Below are 15,248 nucleotides of genomic sequence, written 5' to 3'. Positions count from 1 at the left end.
CTTCTTCTTCTTCTTCTTTCGGCTGCTCCCATTAGGGGTCGCCACAGCGGATCATCCGTATGATCCGCATAGTGATTTTGGCACATGTTTTACGCCGGATGCCCTTCCTGACACAACCCTGGTCGCCTCTTACGACACAGGGATATGGTACACCTATTTTAACCGGGGTATACACCGGCCCAGTATACTGGTACTCATTTCGCCGACCTCGGAAGGATGACAGGCTGAGTCAACCCCCTGGTGTATTAATTCAGTGGCCCAACGGGGCTTGAACTCAGGACCTTTTGGATCCCAAGCCGCTGCCCTAACCACTGCGCCAACACCAGGCTTATATAACCCAAAGGGTATCATTGTATAATTTGTGTTTCTAAATATATTAACAACCAAAGTTGTCTGGGTCTTTTTGGAACACTCTATTCCTTCAATGACATGGAATAATTGTCTCCCCATAATTCACAAAAACATCTTTATCTATTCCTCAAGATTCTAGAATAGATTAAATTTCAAAAATAAAACATATTATCCATGTGCTATTTATATTGCAAACAAACAAAAACAACCTGGACAAGAGATAATGACACAGAAAGATGTTGAACATACCTCAAGGCAAATAGAGTAAGGTACAGTGCAGGCTGGTTGACATGTCCTTAATTTTGTTGGCTCTGCTGGAGGGAAGCATCCACCTGCAATGTAATGGCATACCGACAAAATACCATTTGCAAGGCAAAATCCCTCACCCAAACTATTAGGCCACATCCTTTTTATGTCCTTCAAATTAAGAGCATCATCAGTAATTAAACTGAAATTAAAAGAAATGGTTAAAAAAAGAAACAAAAATTTACAAAGAATACTTTAGGGGTAGCAGAGGGATTTAAACAGAACAAAGTAAAACAATGAATCAACATTAACAACGTTTGTCTCGCAAAAAAATGATTTCCGAGATTCACCATATCAATGTAATCTTGCCATGCCGGGATGTTGTAGCAAATTAACAAACATTAAAAGATGAAGACGTGAGATGAGATGAACCATACTCTTCACAGGGTTTATAATATGTATATGTGGGAAAAATTACACACACAGACCGAAAATCAAACTCACATCATCTGGTGAACTGCACCAATGCTCTGGCCTATCTGAGCTATCTGAGCTATCTATCTGAGCTATATCTGGGCAACCCACCAGCTGAGCAAGCACATAGAGAAATGCCACTCTCTTTCCACTGCTGCTTCCAGGACACTCACTGCCAACCATAGGTGCAGCTTGCTCAGGCAGTGGGTCACCCAGAAAACTCAGGTGGTTGAGCACTGCTACAGATCACAAGATGATGTGGGTTTGATTCCCAGTCTGGGCATTGGATTTTTCTGATATATACATATTATGTTTGTTACTTGGCAAAAATGTTTTTTTTCCAAGTATGTTGGTTCTCAAACATGTTGGTCCAATAAGAGTGTTTGGCTGTCTGTCTGTCTGCCTGTCTGTCTATCTATCTATCTGTCACACGATTTTTGGCCACAGTTTTCAGCAATGGTTTTGAAATTTTTTGTGTGTCGTTGACCAGCCAAGAACAGCAATGCTTAATTTTGGTGAAGATCCGAATGCAGAACCGGATCTGACAATTTTTAAAAGTGATTCTTCACAATTGCGAGATAGGGCCTAAAACGACATATAGCACAATCTCTCAAAAGGTTGAGGATGGATTTGGATGAAACTTGGTGGACAGGATGGGTGTGTAACAAGGACGAATCAAATCAATTTTGGTGAAGATCCGAATCCAGATGCAGATACAAGAATTATTTAATGTTTAAGTGATTCTTCACCTAGGCTGGATGTTGGCAAGCTCAATGATGAGAGGGTAGGTGAGGAGTTTGCGAACAGGCTGAGTGGAGATTTGGGGGGGTCTGGGTGCTTTGGGGGGTCCTGAAGAATTGTGGAGTGCCTTCAAGACCACCATCCTTGATGTTGCCGGTGGATGTCTTGGAACTCACTGCAGGGTAAATAAGAATTTTATCTCTCAAGGGACACTGGATACCATTGACCAGAGTCGCAGGGCCAGGCTGAATGGCAGAGCTGAGCTGTTCAGGGAGCTGAGGCGTAAAACTGTACGTGCACTAAGGGTGGACAAGGAGGCCTATGTGCGAGGAATCTGTGAGGGGGTAGAGCATCACCTGTGGACAGGTGATTCTCGTCCTGCTTACAGGGGAATTTGTGCATTGCGTTAATCCGAGCCCATCCTTCGGTGTACTGCAGTTAGAGCAGAGAGTGGTAGGCTCTTGACAGAGGAGTTTGAAGTGAAGGCCCGCTGGGCCGGTTACTTTGAGCGGATATACCAGGCTGATCTACCAGCTGTCGACTTGGACCGCAGGGGTGATACAATCCCTGTTGCTGACCCTCCAATCAACTGTGGTCCAACTTCGCTTATGGAAACATGGGCTGTGGTGAACCGGTTGAAAAGGGGGTTAAAGATCCAGGGATCTGTGGCATCCATGCTGAACTTCTCAAGGCTGGTGGAAATGCTGCACTCGTGCCGTTGCATGCAGTTTTGTGATCTGCCTCGAACACAGGCATCATCCCAACTGATTGGAAGAGGGGCCTTGTTGTCCCTCTCTGGAAAGGGAAGGGTGATCGCCAAGACTGCAACAACTACCGAGGGGTGACGCTGCTCTCAGTGCCAGGCAAGGTCTCTGCTCGGTTTATTCTTGATGGGGTTCGCCACCATCTGCTTGAGCATCAGCGTCCAGAGCAGTCAGGCTTTACACCAAAGAGGTCAACGACTGACCGTATCCTTGCTCTTCGGGTCCTCACTGAATGCAGACGAGAGTTTCGGCAGGGGCTTCTTGCAGCCTATGTTGATCTCTGTAAAGCGTTCGATTCAGCGAATCGGGATGCCCTCTGGAGGATTCTAAGTGTTCGTGGGGTGCAACCAAACTGATCGATCTGATGTCTGAACTCTACTCTGGTACTGAGAGTGCTGTGAAATGTGGTGGTACCATCTCTGATTTATTTCTAGTTGTTACTGAAGTTCTTCAGGGGTGTGTACTGGCCCCCACACTTTTCAGCACTTGTATGGACTGGATTCTATGGCGGATGTCGGAGAGAACCTGCTGCAGTGCATCGTTTGGGAATGTCAAGATCTCGGACCTTGATTTCACAGATGATGCAGTCATCTTTGTGGAGACTTTGGATATCCTTTTGGGGGCCCTCGAGGTGCTGAATGAGGAGTCGGAGCCGCTGGGATTACGGGTTTCCTGGGTCAAAACTAAGATCCAGGCTTTCAATGACATCTTGGATGCTGCTGTCCTGTCTGTGTGTTTGTGGTGAGGATGTTGAGGTTATGGAGAGATTCACTTACCTTGGCAGTGATATTCATGTCTCTGCTGGCTGTGAGTCAGAGGTCAATAGACGTCTGGGTCGGGCCTGGGAGTCATGGATTCACTGGATCATGGTGTGTGGCGCTGCCGGTACCTGTGCGGGAGGACGAAAGTCCGAGTCTTCAGGTCCTTGGTGCTTCCACTCTTGCTCTATGGATGTGAGACTTGGACTCTGACCAAGGGTCTGAGACGGAGACTTAATTCCTTTGGTACCAGGTCTCTTCGGAGAATCCTTGGCTATCGCTGGTCGGATTTTGTGTCCAACGAGCGGTTGCTGAGAGAGACTCGGATGAGATTTGTTTCCTGCATTGTCCGTGAGCGTCAGTTGCAGCTGTAAGGACATGTTGCTCGTTTTCCTGACGCTGATCCTGCTCACCAGATTCTCTCAGCGAGGGAGTCTCGTGAGTGGAGGAGGCCAGTGGGCCGACCACGTGCCTCATCGTTGCAGCAGGTTGACCGGCATCTCAAGGAGATGGGGATGGGCCTGTCATCTGCCTGGGGGATGGCCAGACGGAGGCCCCTGGAGTACCGGTGGAAAGTGGACACAGTGACGCGCTGTTCTGGCACATGCTCCCATACCTGATCTGACCTGATTCTTCACCATTGAGAGACGGGGCTAAAAAAGATATTGCTTGATATATCAAAAAAGTTGTGGACGGTTTCAGATTAAGCTTGATGGACACGTTGGGTGTGTGACAATGACGAATTATTTCGATTTTTGTGAATATCCGAATCCGGATCTGGATCCGAGAGTTTTTCAAGTGATTCTTCACCACTGAGAGATGGAGCCAAAAACGATGCATCACATGAGATCTCAAAAAGTTGTGGACGAGTTATGACAAAACTTGGTGGATGAGTTGGTTTGGTGACAAGAACAAGGCAATACGATTTTGGTTAAGGTCCGGATTCCGATCCGACCTTTCAGTGGCATAGAAAATGTAAACTATTCAGCCTGGTGGAGGTATGCACTCTACCGAGTGCCATTTGATTTCACCAAGTGTCACTCTGAGTGATTTTTCATTTGCTGTTCTTTTGTAATTCTTTGCAGTGTTCGTCCTGCTGGAGCAGTTTGTTGGCATGGGATATGCTGGGTGGTTTACCATTGCCTTGCAGGTAATCAGCTGAGGCAGGAATTTGTAATTTATTCAGGCCAGTACCGGTGATCTCACATACTCTTCAGGAAGGACACCGTGGGATCTATAACACCTAACAACTAATGCTGGTAGACAGGACACCCAGTTTATCTGATGGATGGCACCACACATTGATGAATCACCCTGCCTGTGAAACAGCAGGAGTATAGTTTATAGCTGGGTTGGGATTCAAACCCAGGTTAGACAGCTTTGAGGCGAGTGTGCATACCTCTATTATCCTGCCAGCCTGATGAAGACATATATACATGTAAATACTGCAAGCACTCTCCTAATTTATTCCATATGTTCTCTCTCCCAGACAGTGACGAGTCACTGGATGAGCCAAACTGGTTGGTCTCAAGCCCTTTGTATATTTGACTCAGGACTTCATTATAATGAAAAGATTATCATCAGACTGATAAAACTGTAAACTGACAGAATGACTGAGGGAAATGAGAATAGAGGGAAATGAGTGCTGACAAAGAGACAATAAGTGCCAGTATTCTCAGTTTTGCTCTGCTGCTCTTGTTGCTCCTTTGACAGTTATATTCAATCTGACCTCCTTTCGTCAAATGAAAAATCGTCAAATGAATCCCACTATAAATTTCTATGGAAAGCCACTGGAAGAGTTTCTTCTAGGATTCACCATCAGCCATGGGCCAACCATATAGCAAAGCTGACTTCAACAATCAGCCAGAGAATGGGCATCTTTCATCATTCCAGCCATTGCTGAACAAGAATGCCTGCACTGTGGTCACGACCTGTAATACAAAATATATATTTTTACTTCCACTGTTCACTCAAGTACCTCATCCTTGCTGTTGAATGGCTCAGCTTACAGTGCCTATAGAAAGTCTACACCCCCTTTCAAAATTTTCACCTTATATTGCCTTATAGCCTGGAATTAAATTGCATTAAATCAGACTTTTTCCACCTTTATTTACACATCGTTAACCACAACTTCCGAGTGAAAAACAAATTCTGCAAATTTCACAAAATTAATTACAAATACAAAACTAGAATATTTTGTTTGGATAAGTGTCAATCACCTTCAAAATCACACACTCAGTTAATTGGACCCCACCTGTGTTAAATTGTAGTGATTCTGATTGTTACCTCCACCACCGGAGGTGAAGTAGGTTGTTTTCACCCCTTTCTGTTTGTTTGTTTGTGTACAGGATATCTCAAAAAGTTGTGGACGGATCAGGATGAAAGTTTGTGGACAGGCTCAGTGTGTAACAAGGACAAACTGATTAGATTTTGGTGAAGATACAGATCCGGATCCGACAACTAGAATTTTTTGAGTGATTCTTCACAATTGAGAGACAGGGCCAAAAAGGATATATAGCACGATATCTCAAGAAGTTGTGGACAGATTCGGATAAAACTGGGTGGACAGGTTGGGTGTGTGACCAAGATGATTGAGTCGATTTTGGTGAAGATCTGGATCCGGATCCAACAACTAGAATTTTTAAAGTGATTCTTCACCATTGAGATATAGGGCTCAAAAACGATATATAGCATGATATTTACCTTCGCAAACTTTGTTGCGAAGGTTATGTTTTGATCGCTGTGTATTTATTTATTTGCGAATATGTGTGTTTGTATGTTATTCGCATAACTCCAAAAGTATTGAACTAAATTGCAGCAAATTTGGTGGGATGATTGGTTATTATCCGAGAACCATTTGATTAGATTTTGAGAGCGATCGGGTCAAAGGTCAAGGTCATGAAAAGGTCAAAATCGTCTTTTTACCATAGCGCGGTCAATTTGTATCCAATTTGCATGCAACTAATGCCAAAATGTTCCGAATTCAATGCCCCATCTTGTGATATGTGACATGACACAATGACGTAATAACCCTTATTCGCGGTTGGGAGTCAAAGGTCAGGGGGGGGGGGTCACGACATTGCAAAATGTGCGGTTTTAGTCATAACACGGTCAATTCTTATCCGATTTGCATGAAACCAAGACCAAAATGGTGACTGTTCTGTTCCACACACTCTAATACCAATTACAAAATTAAGAGTACAAAGGTCAAGGTTGAGGTCATGAAAAGGTCAAAATCGTCATTTTTGTCCAATGAATGTTTGTTTGTTCACAATTAATAACTTATTTAGAAAAACAGAAACTCGTGTGTGCTAAATGCCCCTAAAATGCCAGAAAATAATTTCTTATAATGTGACCAGTTGTCATCAGATTGACTTGACACCGACACCCAAAAAGGTCAGGGAGTTCATACAGAAATTGTACAATGTACGTGAATCAGTGTCAAACAGCAGGAAATTTAATGTTTTTAAGCCATCATAACACATATGAGATGGCAGATGTGGTATGGGATTAAATACCCTCACAATCAACGGTTTCTGGGGGGGGGGGTGGTGGGGGAAATGTAGCGTTGGCGAAGGTATGCGCTCTACTGAGTGCCCGTTCTAGTTCAAAAATGTATTGGGCCAGATATATTCTTGTGGATAAGGCATTACAGGGCAGAGGTATGTGCTCTACCAAGTGCCCTTCTAGTTTCAGAATAAAATCTGCTGTTCCTGCAGGTTTCCTCTGCTGGGTAGTGCATTTCACAGCAAAGACTCAACCATGAGTATGAAGGCGATTTCAAAAGACCTCCGAGCTAAAGTTGTGGAAAGGCACAGCTTAGGGGATGGGTATAAAAATATTTCAAAGGCTTTGAATATCCCTTGGAGCGCAAGCAAGACAATTATTAAGAAGTGGAAGGCATATGGTACCACAAAGACACTGTCGAGATCAGGCCATCCCTACAAACTGTATGACCAAGCAAAGAGGAGACTAATCAGGAGGCCATCAAGAGGCCAATGGCATCTTTGAAAGACCAAATGCCTATATGGCAAAGACTGCTCACTGTGTGCATGTGACAACAATATACCAAGTACTCCACAAGTGTGGCAAGAAGGAAGTCATTTCTCAAAATACCTCACATCGAGTCCCATTTAAGCTCAGCAAGAAAACACTCTGGAGATTCTGAAGCCACGTGGCAAAAGGTTTTGTGGTCTGGCAAAACCAAGATGGAACCTTTTGCCATAAATGCAAAACGTAACATTTGGCGCAAACCCAACACAGCACATCACCCAAAGAACACCATCCCTACTGTGAAGCATGGTGGTGGCAGCATGGTGGGAATGTCTCTCATCAGCAGGGACTGGGGCACTTGTCAGGAGAGAAGGCAAAATGAATGGAGCAAAATGCAGAAAAATCCTCGAGGAAAACCTGCTGCCCTCTGCAAGAAAGGTGAAATTGGGACGGAATTTCACCTTTCAGAATGACAATGAGCTCAAGCACACAGCCAAAGCTACACTGGAGTGGTAAGGAACAATAAGATAATTGTCCTTGAGTGGCCCAGTCAGAGGACTGACCAAAATCCCATAGAAAATCTGTGGCATGATTTGAAGATTGCTATCCATCGTCACTCCCCATGCAACTTCACTGAGCTTGAACAGTTCTGTGCAGAAGAATGGGCAAATAATGCCCAATCAAGGTATGCAAGGTTGGTGGAGACCTATCACAACAGACTCACAGCTATATCTCCTTTCAAAGGTGCTTCCACCAAGTATTTACTCGGGGGTGGGGGGGGGGGAGGTGGACAATATCCAACCAAGATATTCTATTTTTGTATTGAAATTTTTTCTTTGAAATTTGTGAGCTACGATGTGTAAATATAGATGGAAAAAAAATCTGACATAATGCAATTTAATTACAAACTATAAGGCATGAAAAGGTGAAAATTTTGAAAGGGGGTTTAGACTTTCTATAGGCACTGTACATTCTCTGATCTGTCTCACTAACGTTGTGCCATGTCTGTCCCGTGTTCCCATTTGAATGACTATAAAGATTACATAGATAACTTTAATAGTGATTCCTAATGGGGGATTTACTTTATATCTGTTACCTCAGTTTTGTTGTGTGTGTGTGTGTGTGTGTTTGTGTTTGTGTGAGTGTGAGTGTGAGTGTGTATGTGTGTGTCCCTCTCTAATGCGCTCCCACTCTCTGTTGTAAGAAACCTTTTGCTCACAAAAACCTGTACGTCATCATTTGAGGTACAGGACTTCGCTATTAAGCACGAGTGAATTGCCTTAAAAATGTGGTAATGCGCCGAATGGGAAACGCACATTTAAAGCACTCTTAAAAGATGAAACAATGGGGAAGCATGGTTTCTTCTGCTATGCAATGTGTACACCCCACTAGTGCAATATAAACTTTAGTGAACTCCTTAAAACCCGCTGCAGTACAGCAAATTAGCATTGTGTTATATTATATAAACTTTACTGAACTACATAAAACCCACTCCAATAAAACAAATTAACATTTTATTGTATTCTATAAACTTTTAATGAACTCCTTAAAACCCACAGCAATAAAAAAAATTAACATTTTACTATATAAACTTCACTGAACTCCATAAAACCCAGAGCAATAAACAAATTAGGATTTTACTATATAAACTCCACTGAACTCCTTAAAACCCACAGCAATAAACAAAGTAACATATTACCATATAAACTTCACTGAACTCCTTAAATCCCACAGCAATAAGCAAATTAATATTTTGCTATATAAACTTCACTGAACTCCTTAAAACCCACAGCCATAAGCAAATTAATATTCTGCTATATAAACTTCACTGAGCTCCTTGAAACCCACAGTAATAAAATAAATTAACATTCTACCATATAAAATTCACTGATCTTAAAACTCACATCAATTAACAAATTAACATTTTACTTTATAAACTTCGCAGAACCCTTTAAAATCCACAGCAATAAAAAAATTAGCATTCTACAATATAAACTTAACTGAAATCCTTAAAACCCAGAGCAATAAACTAATTAACATTTTACTTTATAAACTTCGTAGAACCCTTTAAAATCCACAGCAATAAAAAAATTAGCATTTTACAATATAAACTTACCTGAAATCCTTAAAACCCAGAGCAATAAACAAATTAACATTTTACTATATAAACTTCACTGAACTCCATAAAACCCACAGCAATAAACAAATTAGCATTTTACTATATAAACTTCACTGAACTCCTTAAAACCCACAGCAATAAGCAAATTAATATTTTGCAATATAAACTTCACTGAACTCCTTGAAACCCACAGTAATAAAATAAATTAACATTCTACCATATAAAATTCACTGATCTTAAAACTCACATCAATTAACAAATTAACATTTTACTTTATAAACTTCGCAGAACCCTTTAAAATCCACAGCAATAAAAAAATTAGCATTCTACAATATAAACTTAACTGAAATCCTTAAAACCCAGAGCAATAAACAAATTAACATTTTACTATATAAACTTCACTGAACTCCATAAAACCCACAGCAATAAACAAATTGGCATTTTACTATATAAACTTCACTGAACTCCTTAAAACCCACAGCAATAAGCAAATTAATATTGTGCAATATAAACTTCACTGAACTCCTTGAAATCCACAGTAATAAAATAAATTAACATTCTACCATATAAAATTCACTGATCTTAAAACTCACAGCAATTAACATTTTACTTTATAAACTTCGCAGAACCCTTTAAAATCCACAGCAATAAAAAAAATTAGCATTTTACAATATAAACTCAACTGAAATCCTTAAAACCCAGAGCAATAAACTAATTAACATTTTACTATATAAACTTCACTGAACTCCATAAAACCCACAGCAATAAACAAATTAGCATTTTACTACATAAACTTCACTGAACTCCTTAAAACCCACAGCAATAAACAATAATATTTTACCACATAAAATTCACTGAACTCCTTAATGCCCACAGCAATAAGGAAATTAATATTTTGCTATATAAACTTCACTGAACTCCTTGAAACCCACAGTAATAAAAGAAATGAACATTCTACCATATAAACTTCACTGATCTCTGTAAAACTCACAGCAATTAACAAATTAACATTTTACTTTATAAACTTTGAAGAACCCTTTAATATCCACAGCTATAAAAAATAAACATTTTACAATATAAATTTAACTTGAATCCTAAAAACCAACAGCAATAAACAAATTAACATTTTACTCGATAAACTTCACTGAACCACTTAAAACCCACAGCAATAATAAAATTAGCATTTTACAATATAAACGTAACTGAAATTCTTAAAACCAACAGCAATAAATAAATTACCATTTTACTCAATAAACTTCATTGAACTACTTAAAACCCACAGCAATAAACAAATTAACATTTTACTTTATAAACTTCGCCGAACTCCTTAAAACCCACAGCAATAAGCAAATTAATATTTTGCTATATAAACTTCACTGAACTCCTTGAAACCCACAGTAATAAAAAAAAGATGAACATTCCATCATATAAACTTCACTGATCGCCTAAAAATTCACAGCAATAAACAAATTAACATTTTACTCTATAAACTTCACTGAACTCCTTAAAACCCACAGCAAAAAGGAAATTAACATTTTACGATATAAACTTCACTGAACTCCTTAAAATCCACAGCAATATACAAATTAACATTTTACTATATAAACTTCACTGAACTTAAAACCCACAGCAATAAGCAAATTAACATTTTACTATGTAAACTTCATGAACTTGAAAGCCACTATCATAAAACAAATTTATATTCTACCATATAACTTCACTGAACTTAAAATCCACAGCAATAAACAAATTAACATTTTAAGAAATAAACCACTGAACTCCTTAAAAACCACAGCAATAAAACAAATTAACATTTTGCAATAGAACTAGGGGAATTTTGTGGGTTCTGGGACTATCCCATTTCCCCCATTGACTATATTGTTAAATCAGGGAAAAACTATTTGACCCTGTCAATAAAAAGGAGTGAATTTTTTCTCACAACAGATCTCCAGCACCAACTTCTCCTTTTCCTCTGCCACCTCTTTCACTCATTTTACACCAGCTTCTCCACATTAAATTGTTTCTGGGACCAAGCTCTTCCATGAGCCTCGCCTATGCATCAACTGTTTTTTTTTACCCCCTCACTATTTTACCACCACCACTCACCCCTGACCACCCACCCTCCACCCTGTTTCTCTCACCTATTTATACCCCCATTTGAACAGAGATTCCTTTATATCCCTACCTATGAATAATACTCCCTTGTGCTGTAAAACTGTATGTTTAAAACGATGTATTTTAGATATCTCATCCATTCAAAAAGCAGTTTAAGCAAAATTACTTCTATATAAATGACCTTAAAACTCAGGAAAAGTATAGAGCCAAGCAAAAACCAAACCAAAGAGTGGAGAAAATCACAATCTTGGAACTCATCCTGCACCAGCTTCTCTGCATTAAAATATTTCTGGGACCAAGCTCTTCCATGAGCCTTGAGTATGCATTAAAAACTTTGTTTTATATTGTATTTATTGTTATTATTATTATTATTATTATTCCCCCCCCCTTATTTTATTTCACACCCACCCTTCACCCTGGACCACCCACCCTCTTTCTCTTACCTATTTATACCCCCATTTGAACAGAGATTCCATCCATCCATTGGGACCATACACTGTGCAGAGCATTGGTGCTGTCTTCGCAGTCTCCTGGGCTATTGGGTACAATCCTGGACAGGTCGCCACTCCAACACAGGAAAGCAGCAAGCTGGTACTCATTTTGCCAACCTTAGAAGGACGACAGGCTGAGTCAATCCCACCTGGCACTAATTCAACAGGAGAGTGGGATTTGAACTCAGGACCCGAGGATCCCAAGCTCACCACTCTATCCATTAAGCCAACACCAGGCATGAACAGAGATGCCTTCCCTTTATATCCATACCTATGAATAATACTCCCTTGTGCTATAAAATTTTACATTTAAAAAGATGTGTTTCCGATATCTCATCCATTAAAAAATTCAGTTTAAACAAAATTACTTCTATATAAATGACCTCAAAACTCAGGAAAAGTATCGAGCCAAGCAAAAACCAAACCAAAGAGTGGAGAAAATCACAGCTTTGGTGTTTAAATGGGAAACATAATGCATGTGGACAGTATCAAAAAAGTATCATCAAAGGAATAACCAAGCCAACCATAAATAAAACACACAGACTGAGAGGTTTAAAAAGATTTAATGGATGTCAAGAAAACAATGGAAAAATAATTTACAATTTTAAAATATGTGTTTCAGGAAGAGCTCAGAGCAGAATGCTGAGGGAGGTTTATCATTTTGTTTGAACTCAACAAAGATATTTACCACAAGAACAAAACCTAAACGTATTATTTATGAACATTCTCGATGGTGATGAAGGTTATAAGATAATAAGGTGTTTTAAAGAACTACAAACCCAAAAAATATTTATTGGTAGCCTTTTAAAATTCATTTTGAAATACGAACAAAATTTTATTTTAAACACAAAAATATAATATATAATTCAGCAAGAGATTTCACCAAGAAGATTTTACTTTAAAGACAAAAGTATCTGTAAATCAGTACGAGATTTCACCAAGAAAATTTTATTTTAAACACAAAAATATAATATATAAATCTGTCCAAGAAAAATCACCTCTTGTCAATTTATTTATACTTTTGTGCTTCAAATAAAATCTTCCAAGCGATCAGTAACATATTTCACGAAGATTTTATTTTAAAGACAAAAGTATCTTTGGATCAGTAGGAGATTTCACCAAGAAAATTTTATTTTAAATACAAAAATAAAATGTATAAATAGGTCTGAGAAAAATAATCTCTTGCTGATTTATAGATGCTTTTCTGCTAAAAATAAAATCTTCTGTGTGATCAGGAAGAGATTTCATCAATAAAATTTTATTTTAAACACAAAATTATCATATATAAATCAACAAGAGATGTCACCAATATTTTATTTTAAAGACAAAAGTATCTATAAACCAGTGAGATATTTCAATCAAAATTATATTTTAAACACAAAAGTGTATATATATATATATATATATATATATATATATATATATATATATATATACATATATATATATATATATATATATATATATATATATACATATACATATATATATATATATATATATATATATATATATATATATATATATACATATATATATATATATATATATATATATATATATATATATATATATATATATATATATATATATATATATATATATATATATATATATATATATATATATATATATATATATATATATATATATTGTTATACAAATATGGTGAATATAATTCATTGCGATGTTTGCAATAAGGACTACAAATATTACAACAAACACAATCATGCATAAATACACTCAAAATATTTCAACTAATTCAACAAGTAGACCAAGAAAAACAACTGTGATATATGCTCAAATGACTTGTTAAAACGTAGTTATAAGAGACATCTTCAATCATGCAAACACAACAAAAATCTCAGAAGATGCAGTCAGGTATGTTATTCAAAAAAACTGATGGGGCATTTAAAGATCATATAAAAATAAGAATTTTTAGCTTTAAAGAGACAGAACCAAAATCGGTAGCTGAAGCAATTGTGAAAGTCAATTCGGCTGTGAAACTATAATTAACAAGAGCCTGAGGGAATTTTACACTATTAAATTCTATATGGGAGTAAAATTATATTTGACAAAAGAAGACAATGAAAGAAAAGAGTTGAAAGAAGAAACACCTAATATGAGAACAAACCCTTATTTCATTTTATATTTCAAGGTTTCCAAGATTGTAATGTTGATAATAAACTTCAGAGGTATGAAATATATGTTGATGATAACGCAGAAGAAAGTGGGTTTAACATTGGGAAAATCATTTTCGAAGATATACATGTCTTGAAATCAGATCCTCGAAAAGCTTCTTCCTCTATTGATTTGCCAAGAGTAATAAAAAAAAAAGAAAGAAGAAACCGGCATGAATATGGCATTATAAAAAATATAAAAACACTTAAAATGTTAAAGGATTAGAATTTCCAATAAGTCAAAGGATATCCATAACTTTGAGAAAATGAACAATCTATCCATTAATATGTATGGATTAACAGATACAAAACAATGTTCAAATAACTATAAAAATGATGAAATGCACATTGACCTTCTGTTCTGTAGTTTGGAGGAAAACTCACATTATGCAAAAATCAATTTTTTTTTCAAGACTGACTACTTCTCAAGCATACAATTGAAATAATAAGAGATATCCCTGAAAGTGGCCTCAAGTTCTTTTGCACAAAAGAAAGATTAGAACAACATTCGATATGTTGCTTAAACCACAAATCAACTGCAATCAATATGCCAAAAGTGGGTTTAGTGGTACATTTCAATGATACAAATATATTCATTCGTGATAGATGTGACTGCCACACCACGTGACCTATGACACAATTATCACTAAAACATTCTACATGAGCAGTGGCTCCTGTGGTGAAAATTTCGTCTCAATCCGACAATCAGTTGCAGAGTAAAATACAAAAGTTCTGTGCGGATAAACAAATAGAAAAACAGACAGATAAACAAACAAATGAAAAATCATTCAGAGAGTGACAACTTGGCAAAACAGCACAAAATAGAATGGCATTCGGTGGAGTGCATACCTTTGCCAGGTCGAACAGTTCACGTTTTGTATCCCACCGATGGGCTGGATCCGAACCAAAATCCAATCTGCTTGTTCTTGTCACCTATTTAATTCAACTAATCCACCTTGTTTTGTCATAACTCGTCCACAACTTTTTGAGATAGAGTGATATATTTAGTTTTTGGC

General features: G+C 37.9%; 1 protein-coding gene across 2 annotated transcripts in view; it reads right to left on the bottom strand.

Annotated features, from left to right (window-relative positions):
- Nucleotides 1-15,248, bottom strand: part of LOC147029799 (thrombospondin type-1 domain-containing protein 7A-like) — a 251,933-nt gene that overhangs the window by 30,421 nt on the left and 206,264 nt on the right. For both annotated transcript variants that reach the window (XM_085873134.1, XM_085873133.1), the window contains exon 10: nt 601-683. In XM_085873134.1, the coding sequence (XP_085729260.1) occupies nt 601-683 (83 nt within the window). The remainder of the gene's footprint in view (nt 1-600; nt 684-15,248) is intronic.

Source organism: Eptatretus burgeri, chromosome 3 (genome assembly GCF_056783735.1).
Source record: "Eptatretus burgeri isolate ZD-2024b chromosome 3, Ebu_testis_v1, whole genome shotgun sequence".
Lineage (NCBI taxonomy): Eukaryota > Metazoa > Chordata > Myxini > Myxiniformes > Myxinidae > Eptatretus > Eptatretus burgeri.
Note: the sequence above shows the minus strand (reverse complement) of the source record. Positions and strands in the feature narration are given on the sequence as shown.